This window comes from Lepidothrix coronata, unplaced genomic scaffold (genome assembly GCF_001604755.1).
Source record: "Lepidothrix coronata isolate B3197 unplaced genomic scaffold, Lepidothrix_coronata-1.0 Scaffold13, whole genome shotgun sequence".
Classification (NCBI taxonomy): Eukaryota; Metazoa; Chordata; class Aves; order Passeriformes; family Pipridae; genus Lepidothrix; species Lepidothrix coronata.
Window position 1 is genome coordinate 3,856,538 of NW_016690193.1, and position 26,000 is coordinate 3,882,537.

At 40.1% G+C, this 26,000-nt stretch overlaps 1 protein-coding gene across 1 annotated transcript in view; it reads left to right on the forward strand.

The window, feature by feature from the left end:
* The window catches only part of FHDC1 (FH2 domain containing 1), a 36,089-nt gene extending 12,379 nt beyond the window's left edge, over positions 1 to 23,710 (forward strand). The window contains exons 4-12 of the mRNA XM_017806038.1: positions 130 to 232; positions 8,356 to 8,441; positions 8,523 to 8,623; positions 11,172 to 11,242; positions 11,345 to 11,452; positions 12,347 to 12,417; positions 14,764 to 14,881; positions 17,070 to 17,234; positions 19,671 to 23,710. Of these exons, the coding sequence (XP_017661527.1) occupies positions 130 to 232; positions 8,356 to 8,441; positions 8,523 to 8,623; positions 11,172 to 11,242; positions 11,345 to 11,452; positions 12,347 to 12,417; positions 14,764 to 14,881; positions 17,070 to 17,234; positions 19,671 to 21,683 (2,836 nt within the window). The 3' untranslated portion in view covers positions 21,684 to 23,710. The remainder of the gene's footprint in view (positions 1 to 129; positions 233 to 8,355; positions 8,442 to 8,522; positions 8,624 to 11,171; positions 11,243 to 11,344; positions 11,453 to 12,346; positions 12,418 to 14,763; positions 14,882 to 17,069; positions 17,235 to 19,670) is intronic.
* Positions 23,711 to 26,000: the final 2,290 nt, after the last annotated feature.

A 26,000-nucleotide genomic window follows, 5' to 3' on the forward strand; every position in this document is an offset into this window, starting at 1 on the left:
GCTGTGGACACTGATGCATCCATAGCCTCACTGTAATTTCATTGAGTAGCCCAGGCACGTTTTTTATAATCTGTGTAACTACTCACCCTGCAAGTGTTAGAAATATGTATGCTCAATTGTTTTTTCAAGGTCTGCTGAATCCATCATTGAAGATATTTATCATGGAAGAAGTCAGCCCTATGGTTCTGAACTGCTACATGAATTTCTTAAATTATTACCAGAAGCAGAGGAGGTAAATAATGGTTTTACATGGAACTTATTTTTTTGTAGAGTTCTACTGCCTGGAATTCCAACAAGAAGGTCTCTAAAAGAGGAATCTCAATGCCTTCCTGAGGCCAGGGGATAGGAAACCACTGAATGCAAATATTTAATCTTCATTTGACATGTTGTGTTGAGGTCACAGTGTAGTCATTCCCCTCACATCAAGTACTTTCACCTGCTTTTAAGGAGTTGTTAAGATCCTTTAGCTTTTGTGATGGTCTCTTTTATCCCACTGATATCTTAGCAAGACCTAGAACCCTCCTGTGTGCAGATAACTCTGCTCTGGGGAGGTCAGAAAACTCAGAATCAAAGTATATTCTAATGCAAACAAATTTCACTTCTTTGGCACCTGCCTCCAGCTTTCCCATCACAGTGCCTGTGAGCTGAATGTTGGTAGCCCTATGCTACTGTCTTTTTGCCTTCTGGTTCCCTGCCTTCTTGGTGCATCTGGGATTTGCCTGCTCCTGGGCCTGGGTCATTTGGTTTCAACAGTGTAGAAAGGCAGCTCCAGTGTGCAGCACCCATTGAATTTGCTAACACGGCTTCATGCTCAAAGGAGACATGTTAGAAGGCACAGAATTACCACAGCACCTTCTCAATGTTCTCGTGCTCTCCGTATGACCAACATGCAAGTGCAGCTTTCTCCCCTCCTAATCTCAAACTTCAGGTCTATTCATAGAATTAAAGAGGTGAAGCTTCATTGACTGACCTGGGAGCCCTGCTTAATGATGTACAGTTCCTTGTCTGCTCACATATTTGCACTGACCCATTTGTATGCACTTGAGAGAAATGTAAACCACAAACTCGACAAAATTAGCATTAGAATTGCTTGAGTGCTTCACATCAAAGTGACGGCTGAAACTTGGGAAATTGCTAAGTTAAAGTCCACATACAGATCAACCTCAACTCACATGCTTTACCACTTCAAGGTCATAGGAAGCACTCTGTTTCCTCTGTGCAGCAGCAAATCTCAGATCCAGTCAACAGCAGAACGTTATACTGTTTTGCTGTCAAATTTATAACCCTAAACTGAGTGCCTTTGCAGAGAATCTTGTAAAAATTGTGTTATTATACTTGATTAAGATATTGTTTGGCATTGGAGGGATATCAACAAGTTGAAATGTAATTAATAAAAAAAAAAAAAAGGCAACAGTAGTGCTGGGACCTCAAACCTATTCCCCCTTCCCTCTTTGTTTGAATTGTAATACATATTCCTGTATATAAACAGAATTTATCTCCTTCCTCTGAAGGAGTCAGGCAGAGGTGAACAGTGGAGTGCTAACTTAAAAGAAAGTGTCTCCTAGTTAACTTTGTGTATATACAGCAAATTAGATGGAAAGAAAAGTATTTTTCTTTTTTTTTCTGGTTTAGATCTTGGTTGTTATTTTATGACAAGTAGAAAATCTTTCAAATAACGTATTCTATGTGATACAAATGTTGTTGTCCAGCTAGAACTGTTATGCAAGTTGTTGAATTTTATCAATTTTGTCTGCAATACTCAAGTAGATGCTTTAGCTATCCAGGAGGTGCTGCTAAGAGTGAAAAGGTGTCCTTGTATATGTTTGTGTCCTAGTATATGGTTTGACAACAGACCTGCCCCTCAAGATAGTGGGGCCAGAGAACTTAAAAAGTGCTTTTAAGGAGTCACTTGAGAAATTAATAAAAGATACTTTATGGTGCAGTAGAGTATTAGACATTAAGGGACATCAGAGATTAGATTTGTTGCTGTTCCCAAGGGAAGGCTGGAAAGAGGCTGGTTTCCACTGTGCAGGTATTTGCGTGTATTTAATTAATTCCATGCATCAGAAAAAGGAAAAACTTCTGTTCTCTTTGTTATTCGCCCCATAGTTGTTTAACTTTTGGGGAGTTTTCTCTGTGAAAGCTGGGTGGATGGTGGCAGGCAAGACAGGGAGAAAATCCTGAGTGTAAGGGACTGATGCTTCTGCTGGTATGGAAAAATGTTTCCATGCCTTCATGTTTTCATGCTCAAAGTGGTCAAAGAATAAATGGGTCCAATAACTCATTTACTATTGTGGCTCCTAAAATTTTAGTGTAGGCAGTTAAAAAATTCATTCTTTTTATGAACCTCAGGGCTTTTCAGATTTGTTTTTTTCAGTGTTTTTTTCCTAAATATATGTTCATTGTCTGCCTCTGAGTCTGAATACCTGTGCCCTGGAATAGTGATTCACCATTTGCCAAGGGAAAGGCATCAGAAATATACAACCCCACATATAAATAATCCAGAATCACTAGAGATACCAGGTAAATTGGTGTTATTTGTTCTCTGTTCCCTCTTTTGTTTAACACTCCCTAATTTCTTTTTGCCATATCATGTGAGACAGCTTTGGCAAGGTGTCGTCACATTGGCCTGTCCTTACACAATGTTGCTCCTGTCCTCAGCAAGGATTCCCTGGGATTGCCCTTTAGATACTTCCCCTTCTCCTGAAGACCTCCTTTGTTGTTGTAGGGATTGAGAATTACTGTGAGCAGAGACTTAAGCATCCTAAAAGGTTAGTTGCTGTTCAGTTACCAGTGCAAACTGTCTTGGTGTAACCATAGGTGGGCTTCTGGAGTTCCTCTTTGTATGCTCTTTTCAACAGCTCAGGTATTTTTACAGTCACATTTCCCAGCAGCACAGGTTTCTTGCAGGTTGGAATGAGAGCCAACTACCTGCTGCTTTGCTTGTGATCCACACCAGTAACTGTGTTTGGAAATGTCTTCCGTTTTTTCTTTTATATAGCACCATAAATCCTTAGTCTGTAAAAGTGAAAGAAGGGAGAGGAATACCTTTCCTGGTCATAGCTGTAGAAAGGGCAACTCTGGACCATTTAGTTTCTTCTTTTTCACAATGACCTTTACAGTTCGTCTAATGTGAGTAAATGCCAGCTTTGTAGTCTAATCTTATCTTATCTAGAAGTGTTGTGATACACAGTCACATTACCTGAATGTGCCCCTGGTCAGTAGTTTGACATCTGTGACACATTTTGCATAATTTCAATTGTTAGTATCTCTGATACCTGATGGATGTTCCAGCTTTTTTTACAATATAGTCTAAGTACTTGCATTAACAAATACATTTATCATCTGCTGTCCTTAAAATTATTCTTTTTATTTGTGGTATTGTACTGTGGCAACTCTATTTATATGGATAAATAGGTGTCGGTACTGGTAATTTTCTAGCTGTTTTCTAAGAAAAATCCCAACAGCTATCAAATCTGTTGGGATTTTTGCGTATAAATGGCAAATACTGGCTTTACTGAATGGTTTTCTCAGACTGAATAAGACTGTTGTTGAAATATTGGCACTGCTGTGAAGTCTTTCATAAAACTGAAAACATTTGGGTATTTTGAAATGTTGAATTTGAAAAAGTTGACAAATACTTGAAGCTGGCAAACCTGGAGCTTGCTGCAAGGTTCTGCTCAAAGTTTTATTCAGGGCTGTGGGTATGTCTCCAGTCTGGCCACTATACAGTGGCTAAATAAAAAGACCAAGCAGATGTATAAAAATTCTCAATACAATAACAAGTATGATAAGATCACTGATTTTGTATAAGCCTCTTAGAAGTCCTGCTGTTTGTACCATACTGTGCTAAGCAGTTTTGTAAGAGAAAGCAATGCCTATTTGGAATCTCCTCTGCATCATCCTTTTTTTCAGTTCATTTTTTTCCCAGGGAACCTTAACTAAGGAATGGCCTTCTCTGCTGTATCACTTCTAAAATGATTCCTAACTGTTTCTTAATGATATCCCGTTGAAATGGCTGACAGCTTTCATTTACTGGCATCCTGACCAAAGCAGAGAAGGAGCTTTTAGCTGCTTTTATGTGCATATCATTGCACTCCTCAGCAGGCCCAGACTGGTAAAAGCTGAGAGTCCAGTGTTTAACGAGCTAGAATAGCCTGAATTTGTACTTTAAATATATACAGAAGAGAGCGTATCATACTGGTAATCAGCTCACCCACACACATGCACGCCCAGGTTATCAACACAATGTCTTAACTTCCTTTGTAATGTCTCAAGCCTGTCCTTTGCTTGTATACTCTGTTTTCAAACCCTAGTCATCTGTCACCTGCTGTACTGGAACTGTTTCTGTCAGACAGCTCTACCCTTTTCAAACCATGTCTGTGTAGTTAACTGCCCCCTCCTTTCCTCAGCCACTGCTGTATAGGGCTGACCATCCTTCAAAGCTTTCATCTCCTGCTTCCTTTTTTGCCCTTTATGATAACCTGCAGGTTTTTCTCCATTTCTTTTTATCATTTGCTCATGGTGGTTTGCCACTGCCCAGGCTTGTGCCCCATGATGCCTCACTGCCTAATACATTAGGTTCCCACACGCCCTTGTAGATGGATTCCACTGTGGTGCCTTTGGGGGGTTTGGTGTTTTTTAACTGTCTTTTTTGTGAGTGCTCTGAATATTTGCAGTGGCATGGAACTATTAAATAAAAAAACTCAGAGAAAACATTTATTCCTGCGTAGAAGTACAACAAATATGTTTTATGCCATAAAGTAAAATCCCACTATGAGTGTTACTGGTAGCTCAAAAATGACCAAAAACTCGAATACATTAGCGTTCCTGTCTGCGAGGTATAATGACATACTTGCAATAGGCATATCTACTGCAATTGTTCACAAATCAAATCAAAGATCAGGCTTTCTATGTTTCATAACTGTTTTTAAAATTAAGCAAATTACATATGTGAGAACCTTCTATATCTAAAATCTGATTTAGTGTGCATGGGCATGCATGGACAGTCCAAATGTATATTCCATATACAAATATAATGAAAAATTAAATTAGTAGCTCTGCACTCAATTTGAGTAATACAGAACTGAGCATACAATGTAATTACACTCTCTTGCATATATACATGGCACTGCCATACCTCTGTAAGTGACTGTCTACTGTTGTGGAAAAGATTTTGTTGTGCTTGAAAAGAGGAGGGCAAGGCCTGAACCGAGAGAGTTACTCATTGCAATTTTACAAGAATCCACTTTTTTACATCTCTTGTGTTCTCAGACTAACACACCTATCTACTATATCTGTTAATATGATTAACAGTGAACACTGTTGTCAATCCCCGTAGTTTCTTCGCAGTTCCTGGCTGCATTTGGTATTTGAATTTGACCCCCACTTCTAAGAGCCATCAGAGAATCTCAGTTCTCTTTGGGAAGACTCAGGCAATATGGCTGCAGGGAGAAGAGGCCAGTCCCATGGGATTTTTAGTAGTCTCCCTTGGAATGTATAAGGACAAACGTAAAAAATGTGTTTCAATAATTTTTAGCTTTGGGACTCAGCAGCTGTTTTTTTAGTTTATAGGTAGTGTCAGTAAAGTCAAATAACTTTCTTTTTTGCTTCATGGTCATATAACTGGTCTTTTTCAATCATGAAATTTGTAATAAAGAGGGATCAGAAAATAAATTGTCCTGTCTTTACCTTAAGCTATTTCCCTGATTATTTACTTCTTTAAGGCCAAGTTAACAGAAGATTTAGTCTTCTATGTGAAAAACTTACACATATGGAGAATCAGGCTATGCTATGCTGAATTCCAGGGTGAAAATGACCTTATAACTCTATCCTGTTCCTGTTTTGTCTGCTTGTGGAATGGGTCACTTTCCTCCACCATGTTTTGATTTTGGACTTGTTAGGTGAGCTGCTTTGCTGCTTGTTATAAAGTTAATTTTGAATGCCTAAGGAAAAACTGGGGGTTAAGATGGTTGATGTAGGCTGGGAAAAGTGTAACCAGGTGTTGAGCACATCTTTGATTTAAGTCTGGTTATATAGGCCGTCTTCTGGGTTGACTCAAAGCTTTTTGCATTTTGACATTCACACCCCATGCTACCTATCAAAAGGCAGCCTCATCAGTGTCTTCTGTTGTGCATGTTTAGAAACATTCCTCCTCTGAATGAATTCTGGGATTTAGTACTCCCTTGCAGCACTCCAGGCATTTTTCCGAGTAGGCAGAAGAAAGAGGATTTCATCCAGTGTCTGTAAAACTAAAATTCCACACAGAAAACATTGATTGCTACTTACTGGCAAAAGTATATTTAAGTATAGTACAGGTAGCATGAATAAGTTAATATTCCTTTGAGTATCTCAGGATCTCTTGTTCACTTTTTGTGCAGTTAAGTCTTCAAATTGCATCTTCCTATAATTACCTGTGGCTGATATGATCTCGATTTTGGTGACTTGGGGTGGGTTTTTTGGTGGGCTGCTTTTCTTTCTTTCCTCCCCCTCTCCCATATCTGAATACCTGTATCCTTTCCAGGCAAACTCTGATGTTTGCAACATAGTAAAATGAGGTTTGAGAATTTGCAGGGTTTTTTGTTTAGGTTGCAGACCACTATTTTTTGAAAGCTAGGTTAAAGAACCTGTAAAGACTAACTGAGATAGTAGACATATTCCCACTTCATGATGTAGAAAAAGTGTTTATTTGGGGTTTGTTTCTTGCTCATTTAATACTTTAGAATTATCAGCATTTTCACGTCTCGTCTTTCCTGTTTTTTGTTGGCAGACTTCTTGAATTACTCAGTAAATCAGGAGTTTTCTCAGGCCTCAAAAAACGGGTATACTGTTTATCTTTAGAGGAGCTTTTGTCTGAGTGTCTTGAGTTAAATAGGGAGGTGTTAGGAAATAGAGCTAGATAGCCTGAATAAAAATTGCTCTCTGATTAGAATTCTCTTTCTTGGTCATAAGTTTTTGTTAGTTGTTTTTGTTTGTTTGTGTATGTGTTTTTTAATTTGAAAAGGAATTCTTTTCTACTCTGGATTTAATCTATATTTTTTGTTTTTTCTTTCTTAATGTGTTGTCAACATCTATTTTTTTATGATGTGGAAAAAAACGTGAATAAAGTAGAACAAAGTGGTTAAAAGAATCCTTTTCTTCTGCTAGTTCAGAATTTATTTTAAATCCCTGATTTTGCATAGCATATGTTGTTTTCCACTACAAATCAGTTACTTTTTTACAGTCCAAGCAGGAAAATAATTTAAGTGATTAATTTGGAAGCTGATTCTGTAAAAAAACCTCTTGATATCTTGGTAAATCATGGCAACGTGATAACTGTTGATGTCCTGATGTAGTGTGCCTGTCTCCAGGATAACTTAATATGCTTTCTAAAACTGAAGACCATCTGTGTAAATGTGGTTGTTAATGGGCTTTAAGTGTAATGCTATAAAAAGGAAGGATGATGGGCTGATGTGTAAATCAGTGGAAACATGCAACTGCTGCTGGGTGTGAACTTGTTGGTTGAATGAAGAAACAGGGTACCTGAGAGTGAGCTCTGCTTTTGGACCCAGTTGCTGTGTTGGAAGATGTGGAAGAAATTCTAGTTACACTCAAACATATGTGCATGTATTTTTCAATTCTTCTATATAAACAAATAGTGAGTATGTGGGCAGATCAGCGGCTTCCAGATCATGCAAATATATGGATTTGGTGGAGCTGGGAATGATGATTGCCAAAATTAATGCAGTGATACTTCCTTTGCATGTAAATGGTGTTTTCAGAGTACTGATAACAAATTACTTAAAATGCAAGATTGGCTTTATCTTTAAAATATTTCATGTGAATGAAAAAAATACAAACTCAAGAGGATGCAGTTTATCCCTTAAGAGTGTTTTAGGGGAAATGGTTGAAGCAAGTATCTTGAAAAAAACCCCGTAACTTAAATCTTAACTTCATTGTGCCAAAGAGATCCAGGCAGTCCTCTGCTGGAAGTTCTGAACACAGCTAAACTATGCCCAAGTGTATATCACAGTTATTGAAGAGTTGAGGATTGTTTTTCGGATCATCATCAGTGTCCTAAACATAGTGATGAGAGCAAACATTGCTCAGAAATCAGAATCACCAATGAGAATGAAGGCATTGTATTTTCTTCCATTGGACTGTGTTTTTTGGGAGAAGAGGGATGTTATTTTTAAAAATTTTTTTTGTGGTTGGGGTGTGTGCAAATTACAGGAGCCTGGGACAGTGAAACCATTCAGTCAATGGGTGGACTTTCCAATGCCTTCTGTTAAATTTACTGCTTTTCAAGTTGTTTGCTTCCAAAGTCAAGTTGATCTTTGGTAAAATTCTTTGCTAGTGTTTTTTTCTCTTTTCTAGGTAAAGAAATTAAGAGCTTTTGATGGAGATGTATCAAAACTGTCTCAAGCTGATTCCTTCATGTATTTACTAATCCAGGTGCCAAAGTAAGGAGATAGCAGGTTTATTCTGTTCATGATAAATGTTGTCTTTTGGCTGTCAGTTCTAAACCTGTTTGTGTACTCCAGCTATGCTCTTAGGATTGAAGCCATGGTGTTGGAGAGGGAGTTCTCACCCTCCTGTGCTTCTCTACAGGATGACATGAAAATTATAAGACGGGCAACAAAAGGTAATTAAATATGTTGGGACATGCCTAATACTCTTGTTTTTGTTAGCATGTTAATTAGTCTGCATTACGAAGACTAGAGCTTGAATTTCAGGTACCTTAGCTATTAAAAGGAAGCTAACTCCCCTCTGACAAATGCCATCAGGGTGTGCCTGGTGAATCTTTGCTTCCAAAATCAAAAATCTGGAGACTTTGGACACACTAGCAACAAGTTCATAACCAAAGCCCGCAAGTACTGTATCTTAAACTCAGAGAAGCAAAGGTGTTCATGACCAAATGAGGATAAATCATCTTTTGCATACAGTTTGCTCATTCCTGCACCATTCTCCTTCTGATAGAAGATGCTTGTTACACTTCTCTGCTCATTCTTTCAGAGATTCATAGAGAAAGTGACTGTACTTTCTAAATTTCTCTGTATGCCATTTCCTTTTGAGGTGGCAGTATTGATAGGCTAAAATCCTTATGGTAGAGAATACTATTGCTATTTGTATGTTTTCTGTTTCTGTTCTCTATGTTTCTCTCTCTATCTATTTTGTTCTTTACCTTTCACAAGTGTTGAAATGCTGCAGGTGATTATTTGTGTGTCTTCTACTCTGCAGGAAAATACTTAATTTCCTGTTTTCAGTTAAACATTAATGCTGACTCTTTCCAGTGTCTTCAGTGACTATTTGCCCTGTTCCTCAATAAGAAATTCCAATTTCATGCTGGAAATGTTTTTGACAGGCTAGTAGAGCACTGCTTAGACTGCTTCTAGTGGTATAAAAAGGCACAGTACTAAAATATTCAACTATTAGCACTGGTGATTAGGATAGTCCTTTTAAGTGAAAGCAAATGAAAAAAAGCCTGCTGTGTTTTTCCCACCAGTGGGGATTGAACTAGTCCTTGAGTCAGGAAAATGTGCCTTAGCTTAAGATGAGGTTTGAGTTTGGCCTTTTATTAGGATTTCTTTCAAATCATTGTTCTTTGTGTTTTGAGCAGACATATGTGAGGGCATATGTTATATGTAAAAGCAGCTGCACCTTAATGTCCTTCACGTCCTTCACCCAGGACATCTGTAAACTTATGAATTAATTCCCTCCAGAGGAGACACTTTGGTCTCCAACTCCTGCATCAGGCCAGTCACGCAAATCAGACTGACTGAGCCTTCCCTGTTTTCAGTCCACTTGTGTCATGTGCTTTCCATTTGGACTTTTCACTTCAGGGTTTGTTGATAGCCCGAAGTTGTTTAGGAATTATGTCTACTTTTCTATTGCTATCTCCTAGGTTTCTTTCCTTGTAATTAAGCTGAGAGAACACTCACTTAAATTTTAATGCTGACAATCACTAAGGGTTAGGATGGTCTAAATAGCCTGATGGATTCTCATCTAGCCTGCAAATGGATGTATGTCATAGTGACGCAGAGCAGGCTCTTACTATGCAAAGTCTTTAGAAATTGCCTTCTCTTCTTGGCCTTGTGAAATTTGCTATTCTTTTCTGTATTCTCTTGTCTTTCTTCCTCCTTGCTTCCTCACCTATAGCTTGTTAGATCAAAGGTTATTTAATTAGTTCTATGTTCTTAGGCTCCTAATACTGAAATACAAATTTACAAGGGCTACCTGCTTCCAAAATGATAGATTACTGCATTGTGTTGAGCAGTTGAATGCAGGGTAAAAATTACAGAATGTGAACTTGGAAACAAAATAGATTTTTAAAGTATTTATGCTGCAGTTAAAAGGATTCCACCTTTTATTATGTTCATCACTCTAAAGTATAGTATATTACATTAAAACCAGCTCAGGGTGATTTTCTTGCTGTATGGACACTTGCAATATTGGAGTTATTTGGTTTGCCGTGCCACTTGTGTAATGCCAATTTATTAACTCTTTACAGTTCTGAATTTCTGCATCTCATTTCTAGGGCAATCTCTCTGGTGCCTTTTAAGCACATGTATTGTTCTTTGCTCATATGTGTAAATGAGCAAAATGTGTAAATGATTTGTACTAAATCATCTTTGATATGACTAAAGTAAAATAAATGCTGTTCTGAGTTGGTGATCATACAGAAATAAAATGATGATTCATAGTGGGAGTGGGATAAGAAGGAAAATTTAAAAACTGCCTGTTATCTTTTCAGACCTCATGGCCAAGTCTGCTAAAAAAAGAATAATTGTTCAAAAGCCCGATCCTGGCAGATGGCAAATGGATCCTGCAGGGTGCAGAACATTTGCCTCACACTGGAATTAGTAGGTGGTGAGGTTACTTAACCACTTGCATGAGACACTTCACACATTGCAGGATTAGGCCCCAAATGTTTCCTTAGCTGATGGAAGTTGCCTTGGAAATACTACACTTGCTGAGTTAAAGTCTGAACATACACTTGGGGTTTGTCAACTGTGCTCGTGAATTGGAGTTATATAGTACCATTATTTTTCCCACGACCTTTTCAGTTTATTGTAGTTTCATGTTAAAATTAAAAAAAAAAAAAAAGCTTGAGATGAAGAGGAGTTTGGTAACTGACTGTGTATATTTCTAAACAAACACTTGTTAGACAGCAATTTTCTTGCTCCTTACAGAGCTAATGACTTGTGAGGAACTGCATTCCATATTGCACTTGGTCCTTCAGGCTGGGAATATTATGAATGCGGTAAGTGACATCCAAAAGGGAGATGGCTGATGGACCATACTTCCTTGTTAGTATTGCAGTGCACTGATGTCATGCCTCAGCTGTTTGCTCATTTCTTTTTAGGGAGGTTATGCTGGCAATGCTGTTGGATTTAAACTGTCGTCACTGCTCAAGCTGGCGGACACAAAAGCAAACAAACCTGGGATGAGTCTGCTGCATTTTGTTGCTCTGGTATAGAAAAACTATTTTGCTGGTATAAGCAACTGCTACAAATGTAGGTCCATAAATGATAGACAATAGAAGGGGCCATGTGCCTCAGAAAAAGCAGCTTTTTTACAGCTTTGATCTAGTATTCACCTTTCTTCTCCTGCCACAAAATTCACCAGTTTACCTCTACCTGGTCATCCTATCCAGAAACTCATGGAAAACTTAAGTTTTTGTATCATGTAAAAACTTGCCTTCATCAAACTTCATCATTGTAGATTTTCTCTTATTGTCCTGAATTCTTACACTGTGAAAGTGGCTTATTTTGGTAAATATTCTTTCAATCTTCCTGTTGAATCATTTGAGCAACCTTTTTGATAGTTTTTCTCCCTTGATGACTGACACAAGTTTGTAAAGCTGCTGCAGACTTTTTTCAAGCTATTTTTCTTTCCTTTCAAACTTCTTGATTTTAGAAGGAAGAGGATTTAAATGCTTCTATATGTGACTTTGGTTATCTGTGTACAAACTGGCTTAACAGATTTCCAGCCAGCAAACAATAGGGTATTAATTGATGTTTGCACAGGAAACATTGTATCTGCTCAAACAATGGCATCAGTAAATTGTTCTTTCCTTGACATTCCTTATTAATACATGTGGCTTATGTTCACTGGCAGAAGCAGCTATTATTGCACACTGGAAAATGGAAGCTGGAGTTTAAAGTTTCCAGTTCTAATCCCTGCCTTTCTTTAAGGGATGTCCTCCACTCAGTTGTGTTAGGATGAATGGGAAGAAAAACAATGCAAGAGAGAAACCTTTAAGTGCCCTCCCAGAAGCTTTAGAACTGTCAGACTTAGGGGCTTTGGCATGGTGGTGGAATGTTAATGGATTGTGTATGTTTTGGTTTTGTTGTGTTTGTTTCAGGAAGCCCAAAAGAAAGATGCTGCTCTTCTCAACTTTTCAGAAAAAATCGGGAGTGTTCATGATGCCGCCAGGTGAGTTAAAAGAAAACTGAGAACTTATGGTTAGACCGTGACTTGGAATTTTCTTATTTGTGAAGCAATGAAGCTTGTTCAAGAAAGTCTTGGCACAAAAACAGATCTTTACAAATGTTTACTGTAGCTTTGAGGGCTTAATTTCCATTTACTAGCAGAAGTATGCCTGCAATGTGCCTTCAGGTATGAGGTTTTTTATTACACGATCTCCATAGGGGTTTGGTAGTTCTATCTCTGTCAAGTACATGTGCATGTTCATTACTTTTAAAGGATGGAACTAAAAGCATGTTACTGTTTTTTCTTAAACAAATTTTCATCTGTCTCTGAGCAGGCTACTATACTTTTCCAAATCTGGTATCAGGTACAGGTGCTGGCCCTGGCTTTGCTTAGATGCTTTTTGGGGTTCCATTTGCTTCTCTCTATTTGCTGTCTTGGATGGAAAATCTGAATGGCTTGTTGGCTCTGCATTTTTTATCATCCTGAAGTCTCAAGCTGCATAATTTCAAACTGAACCTGATTCGTACCTCAATAACTGTACTTGCTTATGTGAGACAGCATGATCTAAATCCCAGATCTGGAAGCCAGCAATGCTGAAGTTCTGTTCCCAGTTTTGCTACTTCCTTACTCTTGAGCTTTGGGCAATCTATTTACGTTCTTTTCCCAGCTGTAAAATGGATCCAGTCTCTTAGATCTGATGGAGAGTTAAGTAATGTCTGCAAAAGACTGAAATCTTCTGAGGAAAGGAGTGGCCATGGAGTTAATAAAAAAAATTTTTGAGGGACCACCTGTGTGGCTCTCTGCCATCCAACCCACACACCTTTTTGGCAGTCTGCCATGTGGCCTGCTGGGGAATGTAGCTTTCCTTGCCATCCAAGCCCCCTGGCAAACAGCAGGGGAACAGGCAGAATACCAAATTTGGTGATTTTTTTTTTCGTAACCACTTTGTCCTTTGATCATATTTGTTAGTGCTGAAAATCTTCTGTTGTAATTCACGCTGAAGTCTATTCGGGGAATGCACTCTGTACAGGAAAATGAAACAAAATTAAATAGTGCCTCACCATTGGGCATGAGGAAGGTCTTTAGAGAGAACTGTCATGTACAAGTTGCTTATAAATCGTCCCAATTAGAACATGTTAAAACAACTACCTTTATGTTCTTTATGTTTTATTGTCTTGCCTTCTTTACTTGTAGGCCATCCTCTTCCTCCTTCAAAGGCAGAAAAAAGTAGCCTGTATTTTCTACTGCTTTCCTTAGTTGCAAAAACACCTATGATCTGCCCAGAACAGGGAACTAATCTTTGCAGATGAAGTAAGCAGAGAAAAACCAGCACACATTATATTCATTTGTGTGTGCACTGACAAACTTATGCATGCTGTCACCATCTTGCTGCCACGTGCACTTCAGTCCGTCTGCCACAAATTCTTCAGCTTTACTATTCGAAAGTCATGCTGCTGGTGAAATGACCTTAGTTAGGAGTATGCGTACAGTTGTTAATCTTTAGCATTTAGGAAACCATAGTGCTTCAATTCCTAGACAAAGCCTAGTTCTCTTGTGAAGGAAATGCCATAGATTTAGAAGCATTTACTCTCAAAGTGGCTGAGAGATTTAGGTGGGAACTCCCATTGTATGGAACGTGGGTCTCCCAGGAGAACGCTTAGATTATATCAGATCAGAGCTCCTTCCTGTGATCTTCAATTTCTGAGTTACCTCTCCATAGGAGCAGCTCTGGTACATAGTACAAGGATGAAATATTATGACTCTTGGGTTTATACTGTGTAGGCTGTGTTGCTGTGACTGCTTAGAAGACTGTAGCATGCAATTTCATGATGCCAGATGCTACTGCCAAAATGAGTAGTCCTGGCTGACAGTCCCTTGTGGCCCCCTTTTTGTGGCAGCTCCTGCACTCGAACAATGATGTAATCAATTGGACCAAGCAAAGGAAGCAAATTGGCTCTTCTGTTTTCCTAGGTTAATTTTTGGTACACAGATGTGGCTTGGCCATCTAGAAAATGAGTGCTAGCACAGGCACCAGGGAGAGAAAAGGAACATCTGGTCAGACGCAGGGTGTTATTACCCTTTCTCGTGGTAAGGGTGGGTAGGACTGGCTGGAGTTAATTGTGAAACCACACCCCATGGAAATCTTTTGAGGTTGCAAATAAGAAGAAATGTGCTTATCTCTCTCCTAACCCTCAGTGTCTGCTCTGGAGAGATTTCCTGAACAGGCAGGTCTTGTTTGATGGCCAGGTTGCACCTCATGTAAAACATCCATTTTTGCAGCATGTTGTGGCTAACCTGTGGGCCACTCCTTCTCCTTTGATAAACATTCTCCTTATATGCTATTTTTAGGTTATCCGTCGATAATGTAGAAGCAGAGCTCCACTCGCTGTCTCTCAAGGCAAGATCTGTTAAAGACAGCATCCGACGAGACCCAAAACTCTTTCACCAGATGGAAAGCTTTCTCCAGGTTTGTAAGATATTGGTGTTAGTGTCACCTGAATGCAGCAGCATTCTTCAGATGAATTCAATTTGTATGGACATGTTAATAAACAGAAGTGTTATTTTAATACACCTCCCCTATCAGTTGTACAAAGGTGTTCCAACCTCATGCTATTTGTCAAGTAAGAGTGTTGGACTGTGTTTTTACAGGGAGGGATACTGAGTGTACATTGCCCCAGGCTTGTTAGGCAAGCATGTTTAATGCATGTGTAATGACTGATGAAGATCAGTAGTTAAAATATAAGACAATTTGGAGTGGTCAATGGTTTTGTACTTTGCAGCTGCCCAAAATGTAGTATCTCTGTGTTACGTTATACTGGAGCATGTCAGTTTTAGCTGAGACTGTGCAGTAAATATAAGTCTTTGTTGCTGGGTGTTTGAAGAGATACTAGCAGCTGGAAGGTTAAGGAACTGTTTTCTCTACTAATTTACACTTAGCACAGTCTCTTATTGTGAGCCATTCCATTATTTCCAGGTGGGTTCTCCTTTTTTTTTTTTTTCTTTTAGTACTGCAATGACTTTACAGGCCTGAATGTGTATAGCACTTAACTTTAAAGCAGAGTTCTTGGTATTTTCTGAGTATGTGGTGATGCTTGGAGAAATACATATTATACTTCAATTAAATTATTTTTCTGTTTCATGTTATAGATAATTATTAAAAGTAAGAAGGCAGGTGTTGATCCGGAACTTAACTGCCCTGATTTTCCACTTGCAAATATAGTTAATGAGTCCCTGCAGTTTTGTAGGAGATGAAAAGCTGATGAAGAAAGGGGTGGGTTAAGATTGAAATACTTGTCCTCATTCACTCTGAATCGTTGGCTTTTATCCATTGCACCCAGACTCTTTAATGTTATGTTTTAACATGTTTGGGATTTTTAAAAATTTAATAGCTGGTTTTATGTAACACTACAACCTTGTTTAGGCCACATTCCAAAAGAAATGTTGGGAAAAAAATCGTTTTACAAATGCATACCTTACATAAACACTTCCGTTTTTTGTTTCTAAATTAAGGTGATAGCCAAGCTGATATAAAAGTCAGCTTTGATTATCTCACCCTCCTGAATAAAGTACCGAATATGTGGGAGGGACTAATTTTCAATGTATGCTTTTATCAATTGTCCAGTTTATCTTCAGTCCAGGTTTTATTGTGAGCCTTTTTTTTTCTTTTTTTTCTTAAGACTAGCAAGTCATATTTGTTCCTACCCTACTGGTATAATCATCCAGGTAACTTCCTGAAAGCAGGATTGGCTCAAATGGTCATCAGTGCCTCCAGCTGCCTTTTCCCACCCCAGTATTACATTATCAAAAGTATTTAGGTGTCCATGAGTTAGATTCTGAGAACATACTTGTCTGAAAGTTATCTTTTCTCATCAGGTTACTTTAAATCACATGTGGTCTCAGATCTGGCAATGGGCGAGGATAGAAGCGAGTGGCTGGTGATGCAGATAGAGGAGACAGGAGCACCTGAGCAAAGTGTTTTAAGCAGTTCTGCTGCTCAGAGTCTAATCACAGCCTTATTCTCTTCCTCCTCAATCTCTTTGCACTGATTTACTCCCATCCTGTCTGTATAGCTCTACATTTATGATTCAAAGTGCTAGTTTATGGGAACATTTTCTGGATGTCTTAAAATATACATATTTCCAGCAGTTCCTTGCCTTTCTGGCATGAAAACCTTTTTTTATCATGGTCTAGGGTCACCTTAGGAAGGAAATGATTTTGTGATGTATATCCATGAATCTATTAATGTACTTTTCTGGAAGAGTGGGGAGGGGAAATTAATCCTTTATGCTTAGTCGAAAGTTGAAGGGGAAATGGGAAACTAAGGAATGAAGAACTTTTAAGGGGCTCCCTGGTGATCTGTCAGTGTCCTAGTACAGTCTTTGATTTTACTCATCTGAAAATTAAAGTTCTGAGTTTGTTCAAGGGCTTTTGGACTTTTTCCTGGTGTTTATCCATTTCTCCTGACCTTCTTTACTCTGTCTGCTGAAATGACATGTTTCCTCATTAGTAGGAGTTCTCCTTCAAAATGTTAATTTCCCAGGCTTGGGAATAAGTTCTAGGTTGGAACATGAACTTTATAAGTTCCTAATATATACATGACCTGTAGTGACTTTTAATTTTTGCGTGGTTCATGCTGTATATGGTTTTTGCTGCAGTTTGCTGTAAGACATCTAAAGGAGCTTGAACACCAGAAACGAGAATTGCAAAAGGAGGGAAATGCTCTCATTGACTTTTTCTGTGAAGACAAAGAAACTATGAAGTTGGATGAATGTTTCCAGATATTTAGGGACTTCTGCATAAGATTCAACACAGCTGTCAAGGTAAGAATGCTGAAGTATATATACCAAGATGAAGGAGGCATTGGTTACAGTTTCGGTTCAGCAAAGTCTACCTATTGTTACCAGTATTTTAAGGCTTTTATAAATAGTATGAATTAGTTGGATCCACACATTTCTTTATTTCTGTGCCTTATGCAATCTGCATTTGACAGCACTTTGTGTAACAGCTTTAGTTCAGAAAAAAAGAGAACAATCTGGATTCGTAGCAAGCTGACAGGATGTTCAGCTAACATGCCCGTCATACCATTAGCTTACCTAAGTTTTGCCACCCAAGACAGCACATAGTTACACGTGTGTGTGGACATTATACAAATGTACAAAACCACATGGTGATCACTACTGCAGTCAGTCTAGCAAGAGATGACTTCATGCGTATACGTTCAAATATTTGGGGGATTTAATTCATGGTCACACATTACGAGTGGTTGTTGGATAGCTATTAATTTGAGGTCCAATGGGGATTTTCTTTCTCTCTGTAGTAAGCAGCTACACTCTAAAAAATGACAAATCAGACTCTTACTTGGAAATATTAAGAAGATTTGCTTACTAAGCATGGACTAACCACTGTTCCTGCAAAATTAAGAGAGCAATTCAGAATAAAGATAGCAGTTCTGAAAAATGAATGTAATGTGTGGACCGCAAAACCAGCAGTTTATGTCTTTATGTGCTTAAAATAGATTTTTCATTTGAGTAAAATCTCCTAAAACATGTTCTGGGTGGGGTTAAAATTTTCTGCATCTAATATGGAATATGATGGTAATAATATCTACACCTCTTTTTAACCATTTGTCTTTACAATGCAGTATTTAAAATTGAGCTTTAGCATTTGGCAAGAATTCATTCTGTTGTTCCATATGTGTGAAAGCAAGCTATCTGCCACAGACATTTTTCCTTTCTTAGCTGCTCAGGTTTCTTAAGTCTCTAATGCATCTTATCTTTCAGAGCCCAGTGTAGTCTCAAATCTACCTTAAGAGGTGTAGATTAATCCATTCATCAAAAAGCATTAGGCTTTTGTTTACTGAAAGCTTTCAGGTGACTTCTTCTAGTTATGCAGCTCTTCTGTTGTCACAACAGTGGGAAGATCAAACTAGACAGTGCTTCAGACAAATAGAGGTGTGTTTTTTTTAAACAGTGTGCCAATGATCAGAACAGATTTAACAACATGCTGGAAAACTATGTAATTTTCGAACCCTCTGTCAAGACCAGCCTCTCCCACTTCTTTGTTTTACTACCGCTGTACTGGCTGCAGCAAACCAGGTTCTTCATTTCAGAAAGTGACCCAGAAAGCTCAACCAAAGGTACAGCTGGATTAAATCTGAAGCCTAGAGGTGACAGTTAAATTTTGATATTCGCAGGAAATCACCGGTAATTATTTTAGTAAAAAGGTGTTACTGTGTTGTCTTTCAAACACAAACTACCTCTTCTATGGCTCCCTGAATCAAAATCCCTCAGCCTAGCTGCCAAAATCTCTATCCTATCCTGGGCAACCTCTCTACGGTAGTTGCCAGTTTTTGAAGCCAGCAGTGAATATGAGATCCAGAATTGGAGTGAGACATTGATAAATGGTCCTTGAGTGGTGTCAGTTGATGTCTAAGTATTGTGAGGCATTGTGTTAACTTCTCTATTTGCTTCCATATGCAATTAAGCAATGACTTTTTGCAAAATATCCAATCTGTAATGATAGAGGGAAGTAGCACTGTGTAGAAATTGCACTTGCTGAGGAACAATTGCAATTGTAGTAAGGGTGGATGGAAGGACCGTGGTGTTAACTGCGTGCTTGTCAGACAAGTTTGTCTTAAAATACAAATGTAATGATTAGATAGATGTTTACTCACCTGATAAAACTGCCAGCTTTAAACTTAGTGAGGACTTGAAGCTCTCCATCTTATAGCAGGAACTTTTTAGCTGGACCAAAAGTGGAAGCTGGTTGGGCACTGGAACAGGCTCCCCAGGTCACAGCACCAAGTCTGCCAGAGTTCAAGAAGCATTTGGACAATGCTCTCAGGCACATGGAGTGATTTTTGAGCCTGTCCTGGGCAGGGCCAAGAGTTGGACTTTGATGATCCTTGTGGGTCCCTTCCAACTCAGGATATTCTATGACCTGACATCTACTCGGGTGTGATAGATCACGTTGCTGGTCTTTGCAGGGACTTATGCATTTTTTGCCTACGCTGACCAGACTGATGTGTTGTCAGCATTAGTTATGTGGGGAACTGCTCTCCACAGGGTTAATAGTTGCAGGCTGTGGTTGCCATGGTGATTTCATGTGTGCATATTTATTGGAGGTTGGGAGAGGGTGATAGCAGTAGGAGCTAACTTCGATGGGAAGAAATAAAGGGAGCAGTAAAGCAGCGTGTCTTGTTCTCATGCATAGGACACTGTCCTCTGGAGTCATGTATTTATGGTTTTCCCGTTTAGGAAAACAGGGAGCGAGAGATGCAGGAACTTCATAGTCTGCAAAGGCGAAAGGAGCTGGAGGAGAAGCGTCGATCCTGGGCAGCTGGAGAGCTTGGGAGCTTTGGGCGGAGCAGCAGTGAAAATGATGTGGAGATGTTGGCCAAAAAAGGACTTGGAGAGTTTCTTCCCTTCTTGCAGCAGAGACCTCAAAGCCCTTTGTACAGAAACACAAATTCTAGACGCTCTCGACTTTCTTTGGGGATTACTGCTGACAGGGAGTTGCAGAGTTTCCTGGAAATCTCAAAAGACGAGGATCCAAACAAGTTTAACAGCCTTCCCCGTGCAAACACCCGACAAGCAAGACCAAACGTAGCCTGGACTGAATCCAAAGAAACAAGAGATCTCAACTTAAATACCTTGAACTTACACCAACAGTCTGAAATGGAAGTGAAAGGTGGTGGCCTAGTGCAGGTGCCTCCAGCTCAGCCCAGTCACTTCAGCAGCTCAGCTCGTCCTGGTGCCCATTATTCACAGAGGAGCACTGATTACAACATGCACACTTCCAATGTTTCCTGCGAGGAGTCTACAGATTTAAATGCTCTGGCCCTGGCAATCGAGGAGCGTGAACCTGTTAAAGGATTGCATAAGTTTGATATTCAAGGAACAAAGCCTGCAGAGGATGCACCTTTAATATATTTAGAGGATGGTGGTGGAACAGACTTGGAGACTCTAGATGATCTAAGCTTTCATTCCCAGAGCACTGCCGATGACGACCTGCCTCCAGCTTGCAGAAGTTCCAGAGAGGCCCACGACCATCAAGCCAAGGCAGTGGGTTGCAAGAGTGAAGCTTCAGAGCCCAGCAGCAGCAGCCCCATGTCTGTGGATACAAGTGTTTTGGGAAGTAGGGAGGATGGGCCAATGTGCTACGTGTCAGATACAACAACTGATTGTTCTTTGACGTTGGACTCTGAAGAGGGAAATGATTTTAAATCAACAGGTAATGAAATAAGAAGTGAGGCTGTCAAAGCATGCTCTTCTGGGAATGATGCTCAACACAGGGCTAGAACTGTCTTCTCAAATCTCACCTCTCCAAATGATAAGGATGATGCCAATAGCAAGCACATGATTCCTAAAGAAAAGCCCATAAAAAATAAAGATCCAGCAGGACCAAAGAGAAACTCTCTAAAAGATAGATCTCCAAGCTCCTCAAAACCCAGTGGCACTCGCCCTAGCCACACAGCTCCTTCCAGACCTGTCAGAACTTTGAATGCCTCTGAGAATGAAAGTATGAGGAAAGTGGTGCCTATTTCTCGGTCAAACAGGGCACCGAGCACCGTGAAAAAGCCAGAAGCCAAGCCAGTCCTTCGTGAAACTAGTACAGTGGAAAGTCGGCTGTCTCATCGCAGCTCTGTCCGAGGCACAACAGACACACTGCCAAGAAGTCCTTACAGGCACAGCATGTCAGTAGAGGAGCCAAAGTTACGAAGGGGCACTGTCACCTCAAGCAGTGCTCATTTTGAGAGGGACAGAGTCTCTCTCAAGAAGCCAAGCTCTAAACCTGTTAGGAGTAATGTCAAATCAAAGACAGACGAAACAAAGATGTGTCGCTCCAGTGTAAAACCCCAGACTCCTACAGATGACACCAAGGTTGCCACAGTCGGTATTCCCAAAACACCATCTGCTGTCCCAAACTTTGCAAGGAATACAGTGGCCTCTTCTTCAAAGCGTGCAAAAGTGGATCTATCCAGCTCATCCAGACCTCCAACCATCACAAGGTCTGTGTCCCAGAGGCTGCCTAAAGTGAAGCCAGCAGCAACCTCTGATGATCCAAATCCAAAGGAGAACAGTATGAGTACCTTAAAGAGAGCGAGTAGTGCCAGAGTGGTTGGGAGAAGCATCCTGCAGGGAGAAGCCGTCAGCACTACAGCAGAGCCTGCACCAAAGGAGCAGGGAACAGTGGAAAAGGCCTCTCTTAAACTGAAAGATGCAAACCGGACCACAATTGGTAAAATACTGAAGCCATTACTGAAATAAGGGAGAGGTGTTTTTTAACCTTGCAATGTGAACACTTGTTCAAGCACTGGATGTCTGTGTAGTGAAATTCCTTAAAACAGTAATATTGCCGATAAATGGCATCATGTGCTCATTAAAGTACAGCACACTTTGGAAAAGGTCAAGTAGTTGTGTTCTGGTCTAAATCCTTTTTTATGAATTTGAATGTATTTGAACCTACTGTGATGGAATGCAAGCAGAACAGCAAATCTTTGTGTTTATGATACAGAAGGTCACCAAAAGCCAAAAAGTTTTAAGAAGTTTTAACTACAAGATGAAACACTTTGTGACAGAAAACGTGGATATAGGCCAGTTTTTTTGTGTACATAAGATTCTTCCTAAGACTCAAGCCTTTGTGCTGGTTGGTTTTCTTACTTGATGTCAAAATGAATCCTGTGGAACAGTACTGAAAACAAACTTAGGTGATTGTGCTTTCCATTGCTTTTAATTCCTTGGATTCGGGAGCTCTTTTTGCCTGTTGCGAAGTCCATTGCTGGCAATTGGACAGACTGGGAACTGCTGGCCAAAAAACTGTAGAACAAGACATTTGCTGTTTTGTGGCTATCTTTAACCTCTCTGAAGAATTTATAGCATGTTTTATGAATGTGTATGTGTGTCTGGAAAAGGCTTTCTGCTGGGCAGGAGGCTTGTTCTCCAGGAATGTGGCAGCATTGTCTTGCATGCACACGTAGATATGGCTGGTGCTGCATCGAATAGCACAGCTGGAGGCTGTGCCTGTTGGAAGGGCCATCTGTAACCATTGGGATGATGACTACTCCTGACTTGTTTTAATCACAAGCAAACTTGCCAGCTTTTGGTCATACAGAAGTGCCATATATTTATGATACATATCAGGATGTTTGCAGTTCAGCTCTTGAAGGCTGCAATGTAGTGCCGAGCACTTTCTTACCATTCCATGTTTCCACTGGTTTATATACTACCAAATTACTTGAATGTTGCAATGGCTCTGGTTGAGCCATTAGTTTCCCTGCCTCCTCCTCCTTCTCCACTCCCTCTCCTTGTCAACAAGAATATTTAGCATGAAACACAGAGCTTACGCATGACAGTGTTTTTGTAGAGCTCCTTGGTTGCTTCAAATGTGGCTTTTAATGTTTAAAGACTTTAAAGGAACTAAACTAGTATTTGATAAGCTTTTTGCAAAATAAAAACACTTTTTTTTTCTGCAGATACAAATTTTAACTCCTGTCATACTAAGATAAAGAGAATGAGGGAAAACTCATTCAGCATGCTGTGCATCTTCCCAAGAGAAATGTAGGTAGGCAGGGAAACTGCTGTTCTCCTAAGCATCTTATTTAAAGAGTTGCCTTTTATTCATTTACGAAGAAAGCCTCGTTTAAGAATAAAATAAAAAATAAAAGGAAAATCTCTTTGGACAAGTGGCATTGACTTATTAGTGGTAGATCTGTTTGTCTGCTTTATCCCTCAGTGCTGGGAGAGCATAATTCAGTGAGAATGAGCCATTTAATTGCTCACATTCTTCTCACGGGCTAGTATCAGGGACAGCTAGCTTTGAGGTTTGAATTTGGCAAGGCACCTTTAGCTCCTCCCACGTACCAGCAAATCTTGATGCAGACATCATACCCAACCACCATGAAGTATTGCATAGGGCCTCTTGTTTGAGTCTGTCCCACAGGGAGAATTTATATAGCCCGCTTTTTGGCAAGAGCAAATATTTTGCTTGAAATGCCATAAGCTTTTTGGATTCTGCCTCCCTTGTGGGTTAGATAAAAAAGCATCTCCCTTGTTATTTGTATCTGTGTGGATGTATGCACATCTGCAAGAGCAGATTATTCTCTTTTTTCCTTTTTTAAAAAAGAAAAAAACAACAAATTTTATTGGTAGCAAGCTTGAAAAATAATTTAAATGTGTTTGGAACATGTAAATAAATTTCTATAAATCGGTGTAAAAGAAAACTGACTGTATTTAATGGAACATTTATACATTTCGGAGTAACTCGGTAGTTTAATAAAGTTCCCATTTACTGGGTATGAGGTTTGTACTTTCTCTTTCCTGTTATACTCTTGGCTTTGGTCCTGGAGATCTCAAGCGACTGAGACTGGGTGTAGGTGACTGAGGAAAGACTTTACAGCAGAAATCGTGATTTGTTTTTGTACTGAGACATGCAATTGAACATCAGTTTCTGAATGTTTCTGAAGTAGGACTTTCTGCACATCTTGGGGTATAACATGGAAGGCATTAGATGGTAGATGCAGCACTTTGTGTACACATTGTATGTTGTGGCCAAGGCAAATGTTCGTGGCACTAACAAGTCTGGATCTGTCGCTATCTTCATGCCTTTGAGCTTAGCACACTTTATTGAGAAATTCTGGTTTACAGTTCCCAGGACTGTGGAAATAAAGAATGACCTGTTTTGCAGGAGCAGGTGGTGACTTTTACACTGCAATTCTGAATTTTTCAATTTTATCCCATTCTCCCATTATTTTTTGTTCTTTACTGCACACAAAATAACATCTTTCAGCAGAAAAAAAGTGAAATCCATCCAGCCTCCTTGTCCTTAGGGAGGCACTTCCTCGTCTCTGCTATGGAAATGATTTCTGGACTGGAATTGCTGCTATTTGCAAACTTGTTTAGCCCCTGACTTTTCTAGTTTGGTGAGTGTGTCTCTCCTCATTTGGAGTGGCAAGCACCTGCTGTCTGCCAGTGCTGAGTGATGGCTGCTGGTGGAATCTACGTGGGAAAGCCCTTCACCAGCAAAAGGTGTGTCTCAAAAGTTTATGTTTCTTTAAACTTCATTTTTATGTCAAAAGGGTTTATAATTACCAATTCATTATTTAAACTACCAGCTGTCAGAGACAGTGATTCCCTGTAGCTTTAATTTCCCATGTCATACAATTTTCCCAAACACTAACAGGCCAGGGCGCCTGGTTGCAGTTGGTTTTCAGGAAAGAACTGAAACCTTTTCTCCAGCTTTTTTCTACTGAATGGCTGATGCTTCCAACTGTGACCAGGGGTACATCAATCTCCTTTGGTGGCTGCTGAGGTGGCAGTGAATTGGGGGAGCCCGGGGGACCATGAGGGAATCTGGTGGAGCTGGTGGAGATTCAGAGGTAGAGGAAAGCCGTGGGAGTAAGAGGTGCTGATTCACACTTAGAGGAATTTAATATTCACATCTCATGTGGGAGCTGCATACAAATGAGGGGCTCAGTGCATCCCTCATTACAACAGCTCATTAAATTATCAAGAAAGACAGAAAGGGTCTGTCTTTCACTGTGGGACACACCTCCCACAGTGTACAAGTCCGGACGGTGTCATTCCAAATGGCACACCGGTGTCTTTCTAATCCTAGGGTACATCTGTGCGGACGGATGCAGACAGCCACACGCTGGTTCCCTCCTAAGCCGAGCCGAGGTGGCCGCAGGCTGGAGGCGCAGGGCGCGTTCCCTGGGCGCTGACCCCGAGCTCGCACACCGCGGCTGTAATTGCACACCCTCGGCCGGGCTCGCTGCTTCGGCAGCGCTGCCGCACAGCCCCGGCTGTCCGACCCCGGGAAGACCTGCTCGCCGCTGCATGTGAGAACGTAATCCCTGTGAGAGAGGCCCAGCTAAACACAGTTCCTTTCAGATTTGGCTGCTCAGTGTTTTCCATTAACTTGATACATGCTGTTTACATCCCACTGCCGCCAGTGCCAGAGATAACTGCCTAGGGAACAGCTCCCTGCAGGTATTGTTAACAGCTGCTGGAAACAAAGGAGTTTGTTTTAGCCACGTCACTATCTAAATAGCCAGAAATACGTTAGTTTTTATTACTCGTGAGCTGATATTAAAAACTCTGACATGTTTTCCTGGTTGAAAGATGCATTCGGGAAATCTTGTACGCCATTAAAAGTGGCAGCTGAGCAAATATCCTTGCAACTTCAAAAGAAAGTGACACTGAGACAAGGGACATGGAAGGTTCTTGCTGTAAGGTATGTGATCACCACCACCAGTACCAACTACTTGCGCTCAGAGAAAACTGATTCCAGCCAGCGGTTTTTCCTTGCCATATAGTTGGTTTCTGTGTCTTTTCAGGCTGAAGGCTGAGGTTGCAGGGTAGACACTGCCTCAGCTGGCAACTTGCTCTGATTTAAAAAAAAAAAAGGAGAAGAGAAAAATCCTCATTAATCTCTAGCTGCTTATGTCCTTACTTATAGCACTGAAGCACTTGGGATATGAGCATATTGACTTCAGTGGTGCTGTTCAGGGTGAGTTAGGCAGTGACTGAGCAAATGCTCAGCAAGGGTGACCTTGTCTGCATGGAGGGGAGAGAGTTACATGGGTT